General features: G+C 33.0%; 1 protein-coding gene across 1 annotated transcript; it reads right to left on the bottom strand.

The window, feature by feature from the left end:
- Positions 1-715: 715 nt before the first annotated feature.
- LOC126812448 (chitobiosyldiphosphodolichol beta-mannosyltransferase) lies at positions 716-17,328 on the bottom strand. The gene is made up of 13 exons (XM_050538845.1): positions 17,078-17,328; positions 16,446-16,526; positions 13,568-13,671; positions 12,541-12,689; positions 11,946-12,035; positions 11,454-11,564; positions 9,835-9,950; positions 8,857-8,895; positions 8,520-8,582; positions 7,944-8,054; positions 7,197-7,311; positions 6,040-6,115; positions 716-4,727 (listed from the first exon to the last, which is right to left on the bottom strand). The coding sequence occupies exons 1-13, from the start codon at positions 17,274-17,276 to the stop codon at positions 4,575-4,577; spliced, it is 1,407 nt and encodes a 468-aa protein (XP_050394802.1). The 5' UTR covers positions 17,277-17,328; the 3' UTR covers positions 716-4,574.
- Positions 17,329-17,366: the final 38 nt, after the last annotated feature.

Raw genomic sequence — 17,366 nt, forward strand, 5'->3', positions numbered from 1 at the left:
TTGTAACAGTTTATGTGTGGTGCGGTCCTCCTGCACTTAACTGTTATAGAGATTTAATTTGCACAATATTGTAGATTCCAAGATATTTAAAATCACTCAAAAGAGGCTTTTATGATTATTCTAAATCTATTTGCTGTCAGTCGGATTCTCTGTATTTTGTGTAAATAACTTGGGAATTATGATCATAAATATACATAAATGTTCTTTCGGTCAGTGCCTGTCAACCAAATTATTAATCTGTGGCCATCAAGACTACACAGTCATAACAACATTGATCTAGCCTGTCTCATTGGACAGAGTTTAGTGTAGGCTAAGCCACATCTAACGCTGATATGTCGGGCATTGTCTAGTTCACTCAATATCTCTGCCATCCAATGTTCTAGAGAGTAGATTATAAGCTTGTTGTGTGAATAAATGTCTATATATAGAGAATCTCCTACAAGTCTTTTTTGATATCAAAAAATATCAACACAAGCCTCATTTTTTTTTACTTTATCACCAAGTGTTGATATTTTTTGATATCAAGTAGGAGATTTTATTTATCACCCAATGCTTTCTTACATGCACAAATAAATAAATATAATTCTTCGCTATATATTTCTCTTTTACTGCACCTGATTACATTAAACACTTTAAGCCAGAAAAACGTCTGACAACAGGCAAATTTAGCTCTTGCATAAATCCTCTTTAAACAAATTGAATTCAATAAAGTAAAAAATATTTAACAGTTTATTCCCAACTTAAATAAGAAACAAGTATAAGTAAATAATGTGTTAAAAATAAACATATACAAAATAAATTTTTGGAAGATATAATAAAGACAAACATAACATGGCTGGAATAAAGTTAAATCCAGTGGCCTGCAGAGAGAAAGAGAGAAATGGAGGGGGCATCTAAATCAAAGAGTAAAATTAAAATTATTTTTTTTTTTTTTTAGATTTGAAATTATCGCCCTTACAGGCATTAGTTTGTTCTACAAGCTGCCCTGTTTAATTTAAATAAACAGTTTATTTCATCTGTTTTTACATGTTTAAAATATCTTCCTTTCTCACATTTCTCAATACTATGCCCTATAGTTGGTGGCATACAATCAAGGAGTTGGCCCCAGGCATCACCAATCTTCTGCACACCACTAGTTAAATCCCAATCAGTAAACTATAATCTCCACATATTGGTGAACTGAATGATAAATGATGAATTAAACAACCACATTTAACTAGTCATTAAATACAGATGTAACTTAATCCTTTGATGTTGGTGTACTATTAATTCAAATAATGTATGTGCAACATGCCAATCATACATTATTTATACTAGATGAAATATTGGACTTGCGTGACAATTTCATTGAAATGCTGGTGCAGGATAGTACATGTATCTGTATTTTGAGCTGTCAAATGATATTGAGCAAGACATTGCATAATATATTGAAACAACACTCAGACTAATGTCCTCATACACTATCAATATACATGTATTAGTTAATGTCTCGCTTTCAACAAATTTAAACCACACTGAAGACACTAATCTTAACTCCATATAAATGATTCCAAATGATGAATTTAAACAACCGCATTGAACTAGTCATGTAAATGATGAATTTAAACAACCACATTGAACTAGTCATTAAGGTTTCTCTGAGATACATGATTTAAACTTAATTAGAAAATATACATAAACATGAAATTATTAACAGCAGCTAAAGTCAAAATCTGGCAAGCATGCATTTATTTGTAGCTGTCTTACTATTAAAGTATCATCCACAAATCTTCATTTAGTATGTAACATAATGTTAGCATAATTTGATATCTCAAGTACTAGTAATATTGTTGCAGTCTCAAATTTGTGAGTCCCAGAAGTCTGTGGGCATTCTTGTAGCAAACCAGACAATCCATATATCTCGTTCTCAGACAATCCAATTATCCTCTTTCTCTTGTATTTTTTTTTTAAAAGCCAAAACCCTAAAATGTCATAGTTCCATCCTAAAAATGTCACAGGACTTGGCTTTTTTATGGCTTATCATAGAATATACCCCAAAAAAGGATTTGGTCTGAAAATGTGTCAGTGTTTTCGCAAACCTAACGCAATTAAATTTAAGTCTTAGTATATTTAATTTGTATTATATACTCTTCAAAAAAAGTAGGGGATATTCAGATGCAAATACCTATGCAGGTTGTGATATGATAAATAGTCATGGACACTGGACATGCTTTGAGAGTATGTTCACAGATGAAGAACTTATCGCCCCAACAAAACCAGTGAGCTGCACATGCACGCAATAGCTCCAAACACGTGGGAGGTGTTCATTGTCAAATTTGACACTTCAAGGAAAGGTTGATGAAATCTGGCGCGTGCTGGTTTATCTTATCCATGTTTGCTTTCCTATCGGTTCTTGCATAAGATTTACTGTTTAGCGTATCTTTGCTTTAGTGTGTTACATTTAATTTGCCAGCCATGAGTCCTGACCTTTCCATAGAGCATGTCTGGGACGTGTTTGTCGATGTCAACCGACAACACTGCAAGAATTGGCCGTGGCACTGCAATAGGAGTGGGTAAGATTGCCCCAAATCGTGATTGGACGGTTGATTAGGAGCATGCCATGACGAATTGCTGAATGTCTGAGGATTGGTGGAGCAATTACTCATTATTAAGACAAAAATCAAAAACGTCCATTTTCACTTTTGACAGTGTATCTCTTTGCGAGTGAAATGGGGCCGTGAGGTAAGCTGCCCATATGAACTATTTATGTTCATGTGTAGGCAATTGGCCTGTTATTAACATACACTGGTTACCTCTAATAAAAACAGAAGTGCATTTCTGCAGTTTTGTATTATTTCTGAATATCCCCTACTTTTTTTGAAGAGTATATATTATAGTTATAATTTGTAAGTCATATTATTTCAAGGATTAGATATTAACATAACATTTTAGAACTATGTTTTTATATGTACAATAATCTACAAATAACATAATCTCCATCTTAAATTATTTTAAAAAACTAATTGGTTTATACAATGGATTATATATTTGCTCAATTTAAACAACAATTGTATGAACTTCCTCTAAGAATTTAAATAGTAACAAAGGCACTTCATTGATTCTATTAAAGATAGGTTACCAGACAACGAAACATGCAAACATGTGACATAATTGATCTGTTTGACCGTTTTTACAAAAAATCAAATACAACAATCATGTAAATATTTTATTGAAATGCATAGTATCAGTAAAAAATCCATGCTATCACATAAACAAAAAAAAAATTGATCAGAAATTGTTGAAATGTAAGGAATTGGATTCTTTGTTAAATTTATGCAAAAAGTGTGTGTAAGTTTTAAATTTCTTATTTGAAGAGTTAATAAAGCCCTCATGCTTTTTCATACTTTTAAATGGTTTCATTTATTTCCATGGATTTTCAAAAAAAAAATGTTTGAATATGTACATAGAAATCCATAGAGGCCCCTTTCTTCTTTTATCTGACTAATTTAAGCAATGCATATACATGAACCAAGCAAATCATGTATCTCTCCACTCAAGAGCATCTGAAGTGATCAAGGGCAATACTCTGCTGATTTAAAATGGGATGAGTGTAATGTCATCATTGCATCAATGGTAACTAAGGCTATAAAATTTTTCAAAGTTTGGATAATAAAAGTACTATTTGGAGTACTCAAAAAGAAACTGGTGAAGATACTCTGACAGAGGACGGATTTATACAACCATCTTTAAATCTTGTTGAAGCTACACTAAACAGTGAAACAAAGAAATATTTACAAAAAATTTTTAAAAAAAATTATTTCATCGTCAAGCAATTTCTCACATTTTTAATTTATATTTTCCCCATTACAATAGAATATTCAAATTTTCAACAAAATAATCCACAAATCTGGATGAATAATTTCAACATTAATTGCTATTAAGGCCACCATGATGTATTGGCATACTTCTGAGGCAAAACTCTATGGATGATTCCAATTTTGGTACCAAATCATTTACTATGTGTTACAATATGATGTGTATTGCCCAATCAAATAGCTTTTTACTAACATCTCCCTCAGTCTCCCTATTATCACCCTTGCATAGATAATAAATGTTTAAAATATATATCAGTCTCATACAATAACATATCTATACTGACATCCAAACTAAACAACACCAAGATATGTTATAAAGCAACATAAAAGGTAATTGTATCATCATAATACAACTAATGTTCCAATTTTGAATCTCCTTCAGTTTGGTCCAGGTGAGGGATTTGATAAATAAGGAGAAGTTGTATCATAATGAGAATGATTCCTTTCATTCATAAGACAAGGGTTAGAGTACAAGATTTAGAATCTATATAGAGCTTCATTGTAAGTAGAATACACAATTACAGTGACTTTTGACCATTTGTCAATGACATGTAAAATAGAATATGCAAATTATGAGAAGCGATTTTCAGCATTAAGGAGATCGTCAACAGACTCTCGTTGATTGAGTATTGGATACTCGTAATACTAGACAAATAATTAAATAAGACCCAAATTCTCAACTATTGTAAGTTCATAATGGAATGTTCAAAATGAAAACCTTTAGTCAATCTTTTGTTTATCTTCTGCTACTTGTACAAGAGGCAGAACTACTTTCTTCCACTGATCATGCCATCTCACTGCTTGAAAAGTTTTAATATTTCTACGCATGGCCGTTAACTTTGATTGGTCAGCAGGGAAACCATTCAGTAATTCCTATAAAATAATAAACCATCGAATATAACTGAAAAATGTACCAAAAAATCATCGTTACACAATATATCAAATTAATAATAAAATGCAAGTTGTTAACTGGAGGGAGAAAAATTGCTAAAAATGGTATATAGGAATAAAGTCTGCTTCTTGAGGATCTATACATGACAATAATAAGATTTCAAAGCTGACAACAATCTCGGTGGTATAAAAGTACATCATATAAAGACTCATTGCATCATTTTAGTGCAATATGAATCACTTGCAAACTACAATATCAGTCCAAAAATGGTTCAATTCAGTTCAGTATTCACAAAGATATGCTGAACTGAAATTTCATCAATCTATACTGCTGCTTGCTATGTAACAATCCACCGCCATTTTGTTTTGGGCAAACAGAATTAATAGGCCTTTTCTTAAATCTGATTGAATCCAAGCTGAGAGGTTATCGCGTGTTTGTATTTTGATTTTGATATCTTTAATAAATGTTAAATAATCAATCCAGGTAAATATTAGTGTGAATTAAGCCGTGAGAAATTTGATATTTTAGCAAAAAATGCAAATTCCATATTTCATCTAAAAATATATCTCTTATAATTCTGTGTGCTTGTATCATTTGTTCTATTTGTATTAAGTTGGCGGCATGGTTAGTGAGTAAGATGTAACTCGACCAGAAGAATAAGGATATGATACGGGGGGGTGGCCATCAAATGGGCACAAAACCAGACCCAACTTTTCTAGAGTAAAATTTTGCGTAGAATATGATGCCGAGTGGTAATCATAATATCTCGAAAACACCCCAACGGCGGACTGATTACCACTCGGCATAGTATTCTACGAAAAATTTTACTCTAGAAAAGTTGGGTCTGGTTTTGTGCCCATTTGATGGACATCCCCCCCCCGCTGAGCCTCCAGACTATACCCTTGTTAGTTGTTGCAGGAAAGAAAGTCTGTCAAGGAACATTGTATAGTCATTCAGTGGGCAAGCACATTAAAGAGCCATTGACAGTTGGAATTTGAAATAAGAGCAGACTGTAGTGCAGGTGTTCAGGCAAAATTTCTCTAATAGAACACAGCGTGATCCATGCCTGTTTTCATTAGCCAGGTTGGTGAAGAACAGAAGGACATTAAACCCCATTTCATTTCAGGTATGATGTGTTCTATCTATTCTCCTGTGTTGTCTGGTAAAGAGTAAGGTCCAGGATATGTTTCTGAATACAAATACTGTGGTCTATACATACCACTTAATTGTTGGCACTATCACTTCTTTAGAAACGGATGATAAATAAAGCTGTTTCACACACACATCACTTACCTTAAGTTGGCTACTTAAAACATCACTATCACTAAATATCATACCATTTTTATTATGTTGAACTAACTCAGTTAAACTAAAAAGATCAGAAAACTCATATGAAATATTATATAATAAGTAAACATTTTTTCAGCTATCTTTTATCATACATATATCAGAGAGATAGAGCGAGAAATGGGATTTAACGACAAACATTTTGTTCAATTTTATTTCAATAATTCGTTTGCTTTTAGGGGTATTTAGCTGTAGGCAGAAACCTGAGGACTCAGAGACAAAACAAAACACAAGGTTGTGTAGGCGATCCTACACCTTGTCATGTAAAAGTGTGGGCTTGAAACCACCCATTACTTGACTCAATGACAGACGTTATGATCTAAAGCGCACAGGTTAGACCACTGTTGCACCAAACCCCGGTAACAAAATGAAATGGGGTTTAACATCCTACTGTTCAGCACTGACTGGGCTAATAAAAATGGGCATACACCGTAGAGTGTGCTATGAGAGAAATTTTGCCGAGCTGCTGCACTACTGCCTATTCCTATATCAAATTCCACCTGACAAGGGTTCTTTTACACGCATGCCAATGTGTACACAGGACCTCGGTTTTTCATCGCACCTGAACAATTATACGCTGTCCCTTGCCAGGCCCAATATCCTGCACCACGGACAATAGGGAACCATGTTGGTCTATACTAAGATCAAACACGGAGCCTCCAGGTTATCAAGCCAACATCTTAATCACTGAGCCACCATGGCTCCCCATCTGGAACATAGGATAACACTTGTATAATACAAATTTGCCATGGTTCTTTAACATACATGCCAACGTGTACCAAGGACCTCAATCTTGCATTCCATCTGAATGACTAGACCCTGTTCCATGCTATAAGCTCTTCATCCTGCACTACTGAAATGGGGAAACCATGCTGGCAAATCCTGAGTTTTTCATGCAACACTGTAATCAATCCCAGAACCTCTTAGTTAGTGATCCAGTGCCTTACACACCAAGCCATAAGGACTTTTGTATAAGGCTTTTTGGGTATACACATTTATATCACAGAGAACTGCACTACTGTGAGGCCCTAATGTAATATTCTAGCATAATACTAAGTCATTTCTTTTATTTGAATCATATATAAGCATTTTCTTTGACTCACCAATTAAAATTCACAGCACAAACAGGAAGACCACAACCAAACATATCAACAACTTTCATTGGTAGATCTAAGCCACTAGATGATTTGTGTAAACATACACCAAGATCAGATGACCCTGAAATAAAACAAACTTTTAATATTCTGTCCTTCCGCAGGACTAATATTGTAGATAATTTCAAAACTAAACTTAAATGATTGGACATCCTTTAACAAAATCAAAAATATACTCTGCACTATCTAAGAAATGAAGCGCTCATTTTGGAATCTAAGAGGTTTCTCTTTTCTGAAAGGGAGAGGGGGATCAGCAAGAGTCTTTGAAAGAATATCAGGGACTGGACAAATCGGTAGATCTGTCTTAAAATCCAAATCAATATGATTAAACTACCACTCTATTTTACATAAAGTCTGTCGAGCAGGGATTATTCCATATTTTTTTTCCATAACAAATTACTGTATTCTTCGGAACACTACATGATACATTTTTTACTAATCATTTGAATTTCTGGAAGGGGCACACCAAATGCATGATATTAAGCAAATGTGGGGTTTTCCGGTGTCAACATATAAGTTTGAAGATGAAGAAACAATTGTTTATGAAAACAGGTGGACCATATCGGCATGCCAGTATGCCACAAGTCAATAATATTAACACTTCACTCTATGAACTGTTCATTTCCCTATCCATTTATATATTTTATAACAATGTTTTTACTTGAGGTTTGAATGTGCATAATTGCTGACAATTACCTAATAGAACAGGATAATCTTCTGGTTCTAACCATGGTAAACAAAAACTAACATGGTTCCATTCAATGTCATCAATTTTTTGTCTGTAATGTTCTTTTAGTGGACCTTTTCCTGTAATAATATATAATTTTTTTCATATTGGTTAAAACTCTGTTCCTTTAGGAAGTTTTTAGCATCTACATGTTTCATCTAGCATTTAATAACAAAATAGAAGAATTTCCCAAAGATTACACACATACTAAAATTTGAGACTAATCTGCCACAGAAAACTGAACATGTCGAATGAAAAGCAAATCTGGTAGTTGGAAAGACATAACACTTAGAGCACACATCTTGGACACTCTTTCAATGTGAGAACCGAAATGAACGTGCAATGTGCTATAAGGGAAATTTTGCCAGCGTATCGGTCTACTCTTCATAAGTCCAGACTGTCAAGGGTTCTAGTTTACCACAGCAACTTGTACACAGAACCTCAGTTTTCGTCCCATCCGAATGACTGGGATTGAACCCGGTACCAACGCATTAATCACTATGCCATCTCTGTTCGTCCTGAGGAATATAAAATAAACTTCCTACCTGTAATAACACATAATACACTAGGTAAAGGACAATCATTGGCTTCTACAAACTTCTCATATTCTGAAATATAAAATAGTTAGAAACTTAAGTCACACATACTTCTACAAACTATGTTTATTCTGAAATATCTGTCTATTTGACCAGGACAGCTATACACAGGCTATACCTGTTATTTTATTCAGTAAATGATTAATTAACCAAGACCAATATTCAAGATAGATAACTTCATTTATCATACATATTTGTATCAAGATATTAAATGCTGTGCATTAGTAAACGATTTTCTCTATCAAGATTATTCAAAGGTTAACATCAATAATTTGTTGCTACCTACCTTGTAATGCTGATAATAAGAGTCCAAAATCTTCATCCTCTAACAGGGCAAAAAATATAACAATATCAATTAATCAAAAATTGGGGAAATAATGCCAAAACGAACAGGCAAGTGTATCATAAGTCTGGTGCAGAAAAGTAGGATGTTAAACCCCATTTCATTTCCATCATAAGTCATGAATTGAATACATGTACATCAAAATCAAAATATATTAAAATTGCAAACATCTAAAGACCCATGGTACAAGACAATCATCATATTATTATTTCAGCAAATAGATATGTGTACATCAAATATCTGATAATGACATCAAATCCATCTTGTATCCAAATCACTGACGTCTCAGAACACAGTTTAGATATAGATATATGGATTGCCATATTTACATGTTCCATAAACCTTACAATTCTTATACAAAAGTATCAAAATAATTTTTTAATGGCACCCATTCAATTTGCCACTCACAGTAAACAACCATTAGTCAATTTATTGGGGGAACACAAAACTAATTTTGTATCAAGTTCCATTATGTATGCAAAATAATTATCATTTGATGATTTTTGTTATACTTATAGATTTAGATATTAAACAAACATTTGAAAACAATTTAGACGATTCATAAAATATAGATGTTTGTAACATCATTGAAGTCTCAAAAATAAGAAGGGTAGAAAAAAATGTGTCAGGGGAAATAACTCCATACATTTTCCCCCCTTTTCTTCAAATCACCAATTGACAAATGCATTAAAACAAATATGGAAATGAAATTAAAGACTGAATCATTCAGAATTAAAACATGGGAAGTCAAAAATTCCAATCAAATTAAATATGATCCTTTGATTAAATCACAATTTTCTATTAAACCAAATCAACAATTACAGAAGTTTTGGTGTGAGAATAACACAAATTCTATGCACTAAAGACCAACGAGTAGCAGAATAAAATAAATACTGTTGATATAACATAAATATAACTAACCTGTCCAACTGGTACTGCTAATAATTAATGCCGGTCTGTTTTCTTGGTAACTTAACTCACCAAAACTATTTTTGATAGTAAATACAGTTTCTTCCCTACCACTTGTTTTAGATTTACTGTAAAAATAATTAATAATAATCTCCATATTTTTCAAGGAGGTAAGAATCTTTTATTAATGTCTTCATACTAATCAATATATAAAATATACAATGAAACATAAAAGATACATTATGGGAGATTAGATAAAGAGCTGGCAGTTCTCACTATAATAATTAAAAACTAGATACATGTAATGTAAAGGGTATTTGCTGAAAATTTCAGTCAAATTGATCCACTCTGAACCAAGAATTTAGCGATTGAATTTTCAGTCTAGCCTCGATCAGCATTACTTAATTCAGTATGATAAAAAACATAGTCTCGATTATCCATTTCATGATTTAATCATGAATGAAAGCTGAGCAGCAAATCGGATTCTACTCCAGCAAATATCGCAGGTTAGTGATGACATCGAGAGTTGATTATGGTCTGGATAAGTTAATTAATGTCTAATTAATAATTTAGATAACATTTCAGGCCTAAAGAAAAAGGACCTGCAATACACAGATTTAGCTCTTGCATAATGTATGTTTAACATCCAAGAATAAAACATATACAGGGGAGGGGGAACGTCAAAACTCCCTTAAAAGAGCAGAGTTTTGACAGGTCGATAAATCTGTGTAGCTGCTGGATCAAAAGTTGATGCAGGTGAAAAGAGTAGACAATTCAAAAATCCCCGCAAAACAGTAGAACAAAACAGATTTTAAGTTGAATAGAGATATGGTTTATTCATAACGTTTCGGGTTATACGTCTGTAATCAAGAATAACTTATAATGAATTTATTTTGACCGTGTATTTGCATTAACATGGAACTGTGTTAAATTCTTCAAGACAATCAAAGACAAGATTTCTATGTAACCATCAAAATAATATGAAAAATGCAGTGATACAATAACCATGATACATTAGGTAAATGCATTATGTAAAATTTAGATAAGGAGCTGGCCATTTTGCTATAATAGTTCAAAAATAGATAATGCCAAATGAATATACTGAAAATTTCATTTGAATTACTTTATTCTGAGTGAAGTTATTACTGTTTGAAGTTTTGTGGGATAGATTTTCTATTATCATACCAGCGGTACTTGTTACTCGAGACTAAACCTTGATTCATGATTTTTAAATCAAATCATTAATGTGAATAAATGTCCAAATAATACTTTATATAACATTTGAAGCCAAAATAAAGACCGGCAATAGGCAGATTTAGCTCTTACATAATGCATCTTTAACATGCATTTTGATTAAAATCCTTTAGTGGCATTTAGCAATTGGAAACATAACAAAACTATACAGTTATATGGGACAACAATCACTGGTTTATTATACACAAGCACAATGTTTCGATAAGTATTCTCTTATCGTTATCAAGCACAATGACATTTAGTAAACTTGAGGGTCTATATATATGTACAATGTGAAACCAAGTGATTGTTGTCCCATATAACTGTATAGTTTTGTGTCATTTTGATTAAAACAGAAGAATATTTTGAGTGGGGAAATGCAGTTTTTGTTTGGTTACCTGGGTTTAAAGGATGTATATTCTTTAGCTAGTTTAACAAATAGATCATGTCGAGCAGCTAATGAAGCTTTCTGAAATTTGGGAGGTGGACGATCATATAATGTTACAGCCCTGAAAATAAATATAGACTTTATCTCATTATATATACATGTACTAAAGGGGGTCAAATGGTCTAATGCGTTATTGAGTCATTTGGTGTGGTTTCGATCCCAAGCTTTTCTGTGACAAAGAATAAGGTTGTCTTGACTGTTCAAATCTATATAATTCTTGGCCATCCGATGGTCTAATTATAGGCGTACAAAATATTTCACTTTAGCCTTTATTCAGCCTGACCACTTGACGTCATGAAGTCAAAATGACATAGACCGTTTAAGGTTTAAGGTGGTGTGGCCTTAAGGCAAATCACATGTTTTTCGGCACACAAATGAAATTTTGTAGATCATTATGATTTACAAATTGCTTTATTATAAATATATAAATAGTTGTTCTCACTCTATTCCCCAGCTCTTCTTTAAATCACCTTTCATAGCATTTGTTACACATAAGTTTATTGATGATAATCTCCCAAAATAACTCTCATACCTAAAATACAGTTATGGTACTACAGGTAACTATATTAGTACATACTTCATACAAATGGTACTACATTACATACATTATATACTTCATACAAATAAGGAAGCCACAGTGGCTCAGTGAGTAAGACACTGGCTCGTTAAGCAGGAGGTCCCAGATTCCATTTTGGCGTTGGTCAAGAAAGTTCCTTGTGATTTTACCTTCCTTGTCAGGGGGGAAGGGCAGTCATTTGGACAGGGAAAAAAAAAAATTAACTATAATACATGATCTAGGCTTACAGGTGTGTTCAAGGCACTGCACTCGTCTTTCTAGGATATCATAAAGACTTTTAGTTCATGACCACTCTGGTTTTTGGTGTGTATGTGGATTAGGATAAACACGGACAAAGGCCTACTAGCATGAAGTATATTAAATCTATAAATACATTAATGTTTTATGTAAATCTATCCATTGTATCAATCCTTTCTTAAATACTGAAATAATCTGAGATATATAAATTCAAAATACAAACCATTTTGAGAATCTAACCAAGAGATGAGCTGGATCCAGAGCAAGACTTAAAATAGTAAAACCATAGTTATGCCAGTCTATCAACAATTTACTGGATCTAAGCAAACAAACAATCCAACTAATGGCTATAGTAGGAATAGACGGAGGATTCTACAAACAAAATATATAAATAATTATATAAACATACATTCCAAACTTTTAGTGACTTGGAAAGATGAGTGGTTGGGTGGTCTAATGTGTGCACTTTATATCATAACATCTGTTATTGAGCCAAGTGGTGTGGTTTCAATCACATTTAAGAATGTGATAAGGCCTAACCTCGCGGGTTTTTTACATGCCTTTCGGTTTCCTGATACCACTAAAGAACCCTACACACAAGCGAATTATTGAAATAAACGAGTAGTTTGTTAGTCCCGAAATCACCCAGTTTTTGTTGAGGGGACATAAAACCTCATTTCTCTCAAACGCCAAGATATTTCTGTTTAGTCATCCAGTAAAAAAAAAAAAAGTTAAGCCTTTGTCCAAGATTAACAGGTATATTATCAACATCATATAGTTTATTAGCTGAAAAGATGTCTTTAGATAATGTAAGATATAGAGAATCTCCTACAAGTCATTTTTTATATCAAAAAAAGTTGAGTTGGAGATTTTATTTATCACCCAATACTTTCTTACGTGCTCAAATAAATAAATATAATTCTTTGCCTTAGATTTCACTTTCAATGAACCTGATTACATTACGGCGAAGTGATACATCATTTTTTGACAACAATTCAACCATTGCAAAGTCCTTTATATTGACCCAGTGTTTCCATCAAAGTCAATTAAATAAAAATAATTCATTTTTAATGAAAAAGAAGTTACTTTTAATAAAAAATGAACTGTTCTTTGAAAATACAAAAAAGTAGTTCCTTTTTAACTGACCAATCAAATTCATGTAAAGCGATATCTCCTATGGATTATGAAATTTATCACACAAGCAATATCTACTGTAGAATGTATTATTGGGTGATAAAAGCCTATCTTACCTGAAGCAAAAGAAAACCTGACTTTGGCAACAGTAGCAAAATCCATCCTAGATTTATACTCTGCCACAAAACTTTTAATACATAGCCAAGAAGTTTGGGTAATTCTAAAAAAAAAAAAAATGAAGAAATGAATTTCTAAGAAATTATATCATATAGCCAAACCAAAATGAATACAGGCAAAGTGGTGCCCTACTGAATTTCCCTCTACTATTATAATCACAAACACATATTGCATCCATGTCAAGTTAATACTATAATATAGTGCTGAAAAAGTAAACATTATTTCATCAGCTTTAAATAAACATATTATTAAAAAAACTTAGCAAAAACAAAAATTGAAAATGAAGTAAATTTGTAGCAAAAATGAATTATAAATGCCGAGATTTCAGGCAATAATATTGACTGTAGACTATAAGATAAATGTACAGGTAAGATGAGATTCAGCATGTTAGCAGTGATGACACTTTAATAAGTCATCAGAATTTTGATCTTTTGTGAAATCCCTTTTTTAACTGGGAGTAAATTCTCAAATTCTACCTTCTTACTTTATGTCTCTTAAAGATCACCTTACTTTGGTGCAATTGAACCCGGCTAATGTTGACATTCCATTAAAAAACATTTCTTTCTAAAGTTTGATATTTGTATCACTATGTCTATATGATGAACCTTTATATAGCTTTGAAAAAGGAATAGATTAGTGCTGGGTATTGCCACTGAAGTCAGGTGCTACGATACGATCTGTAGCACGTTTCATAACCAGGTCAATATTTACCAAAAAAACAACAGGATAAACAAATAATTGATATTTCTAGTCATGAAGATGTCGAAGAAATAAAATTGTTTTAAGTTACGATATCGACGTCGATTAAATAAGGACCAAAACAATTTAAGAATGTTTGTGTAATTATGGATAATGTGTCACATGGTTAATTAAGAGTGACAGGTTACTTACTGCAGCGGTACAAAAAGACATGAAAAAAGAATAAAGAGAGATAGATACAGCATGAGAATTTTAAAGACCACGTAAGATCAAAAATCTAAATTACAAGTATGTATAGCCCATGGTTATTATATCAACTTTACGGCAACTTCTCACCAATCTGATTAAAATTAAGTCGGCTGTTAACGTTTAAGTGTCCGACACGCCAAAACGCTTTTCAATTTTTCAATTACGACCTTAATCCGGTTGATTGGCTGGTGACGTCACAGGCACTACACATAGGATATACATTATCTATACAATATCTCACCGTCTGTACAATATAGCACTATCAATACACACGGCAAGTTGACAAGCGTCTGTTGACGGTCCAATTACCTCGTGACTGGCCTAATCATAATCACCGAATTATCGTCTTTCATTTGTGATTGGAATATTTTAGAGTGAATTTCAAATGCCGTATCATGCCGTAAATCCATTTAAGCTGCCTTTGTTTAAATAGGCCACGTGTCAAATGAAGACGACTCAAGAAATTAGCACACTTACCGGTAATTTAGATAACCCCGTAGTACTTGATATACCAAACGTACAGAAATACAAATGGTGCCAGTCATTTGTCGATATATTCATTATTAGCTATATATAATAATAATAACCATTTCTATACATAAAGAACAACTTTTATCGTAACTCAATTTGAAATTTACAGTGAATATGGAATTTTCCGATGACTATGCATAACATGTACAATAGATCGCCCTCATTTCTCAGCCAATCAACTCTGGGAATCTTATTACCATTTACGGTTACATGTACTACGGATGTAGTAAATGAGGTTAAACTCTGGCACGAAAATTGCACGGGATCATACGTGGAGTTCCTGGTGCCGTTTGGTGAGTGATTAAACTGTCAATGCAATTGCAAAATACTTTTATTAAAAAGAAGATAAACGATTGTTGTTTAAACGCCAATCAACAAATAATACGAGGCTACTTGATTACAAAAACACTGGTCAGCAATAATTATTGGGTAAATAATAATTATAAACAACTGATGAGTAAAACTTAATGGTTTTATACAATTAATGTGTGGGTGTACGATTCTACCATTAGTTCGTTCATGAGGTATTATGCACACGTTCCACTTAGAGTGATGTCTTTGATCTGGCCGGCGTAAAAAAAGATAATTACCTAATCAACATTCTTAATCCAACTAACACTCACTGCTAACACCGACGTGTAAATTAATTTATAACCCATGCCTGTATAACTTTTATAGTCGGATTGATTAATTAATGACAAATAATAACGACACTACACTTTATGTGGAAAAGCGAAGTGCTCGCAGTAAAAAACACATAGCTGGACCGGTATATTATTTACATATTAAAAGTGTCTGTCCAATAAGTTCCATATTGTAAAAAATTAATTAAGAGTTCAAGACTTCAAAGTTTAAAAGTTGTAGGCAATCTAAATTGGATCTTAAATTAAAATGAATTACAAAACGAATTATTCCGTAGTCAATTGTTTTATTTAATTAAGAACTAAGGGAGATTAAGGAATCAGTCAGGCGTTAATGAGTACACACGCCGGCTGTATATAGGTAATTAAGGAATAAAAATTCTGAATATGCATTCGGTCACTGTGACGTCACTGGCATCTGAGGGGATTAAGAGTGTTTTCGATAACTGGCAAAGTCGTTTTCACGGGAGGTCCATTTTTATGACTTTGAGTGAAGATAACTGAATTAATTTCAATCAGATTGGTGTGAACTTGCCGTAAAGTTGATATAGTAACCATTGGCTACACATATCCAAAAGTTCCCAAACCCATCTTATGTGCACTTTAAGGTGAATCGTGATACGTTAATTCAACGATATATCGTGCCAACACTAGAATATATACTGCCGCACGGTACCTACATAAAAGTACAGCTTACTTTTTATAAAGTGTGGGGGCTCTGTTAAATGACTAAGTCTTATTTTATCATTTCCTTCTATTTGTTCAATTGGCTTGGAGCCTGAAACAACAAACAATATCGATTAGTCAATTAGTAAATAAGTCAAACATGTCAAGTATACTTTTACAGGTGAATGTAAGGGGATATGCAATTGAACATTCTAGAATTGAATTCTCTCAATCCCCAAATTAATGACAATCAATTAAGTGCAAAAGGGGATTTCGGGCTAATGCACTAACAAAAGCAAATATCTCCACCAACCATCACAGCTAAAAGATATTGGTTGTGTTTAATAATGTCACAATTTTACTCACACCACCTCCGTTGTCGGGATTGAAAGAACTGTTACAGGATTGAATTCCACTTCACTTGATTGCAATTCGGTCAATTCGGGACATTCAGGACTAACTCAGTAACTGAGTACTCAGTAACTGACATTTATTGTCAATTCACGACAATTGTCCAATTGAGCATATTACCCAAAGTTTTGGCATGTGGGAACCAGTTTTATTTGCTTAATTATATCTGAATTTACACTTGTCATTCTGTACATCATGTAAGAAAAGAACAGAATGTTGCCAATGTTAATTATTCTAAATTAAGTGATATACCTCCATAACCAACCATATCCACATTGTAACCTTCTTCTGCAAAGGACACTGCATGATATTGCATTCGAGGACTTCTTCCAATATCCCCTAATACAACAATACATACACTCGTTTTACCTTTCACATGGTAGTTGAGTAACAGATATAATAATATAAAAACAAATGGTGCAACAATAATAATCTGCAATGTATACAGCATGATCTCTCTTCACACGTGTAAATGCAACAGGAAAATATGAAAATGTAAACACAGCCTAAGGCCACTTAGATCATTGACAAATACCTTATC

This window comes from Patella vulgata, chromosome 2, assembly GCF_932274485.2.
Source record: "Patella vulgata chromosome 2, xgPatVulg1.2, whole genome shotgun sequence".
In the NCBI taxonomy this organism is placed as follows: domain Eukaryota; kingdom Metazoa; phylum Mollusca; class Gastropoda; family Patellidae; genus Patella; species Patella vulgata.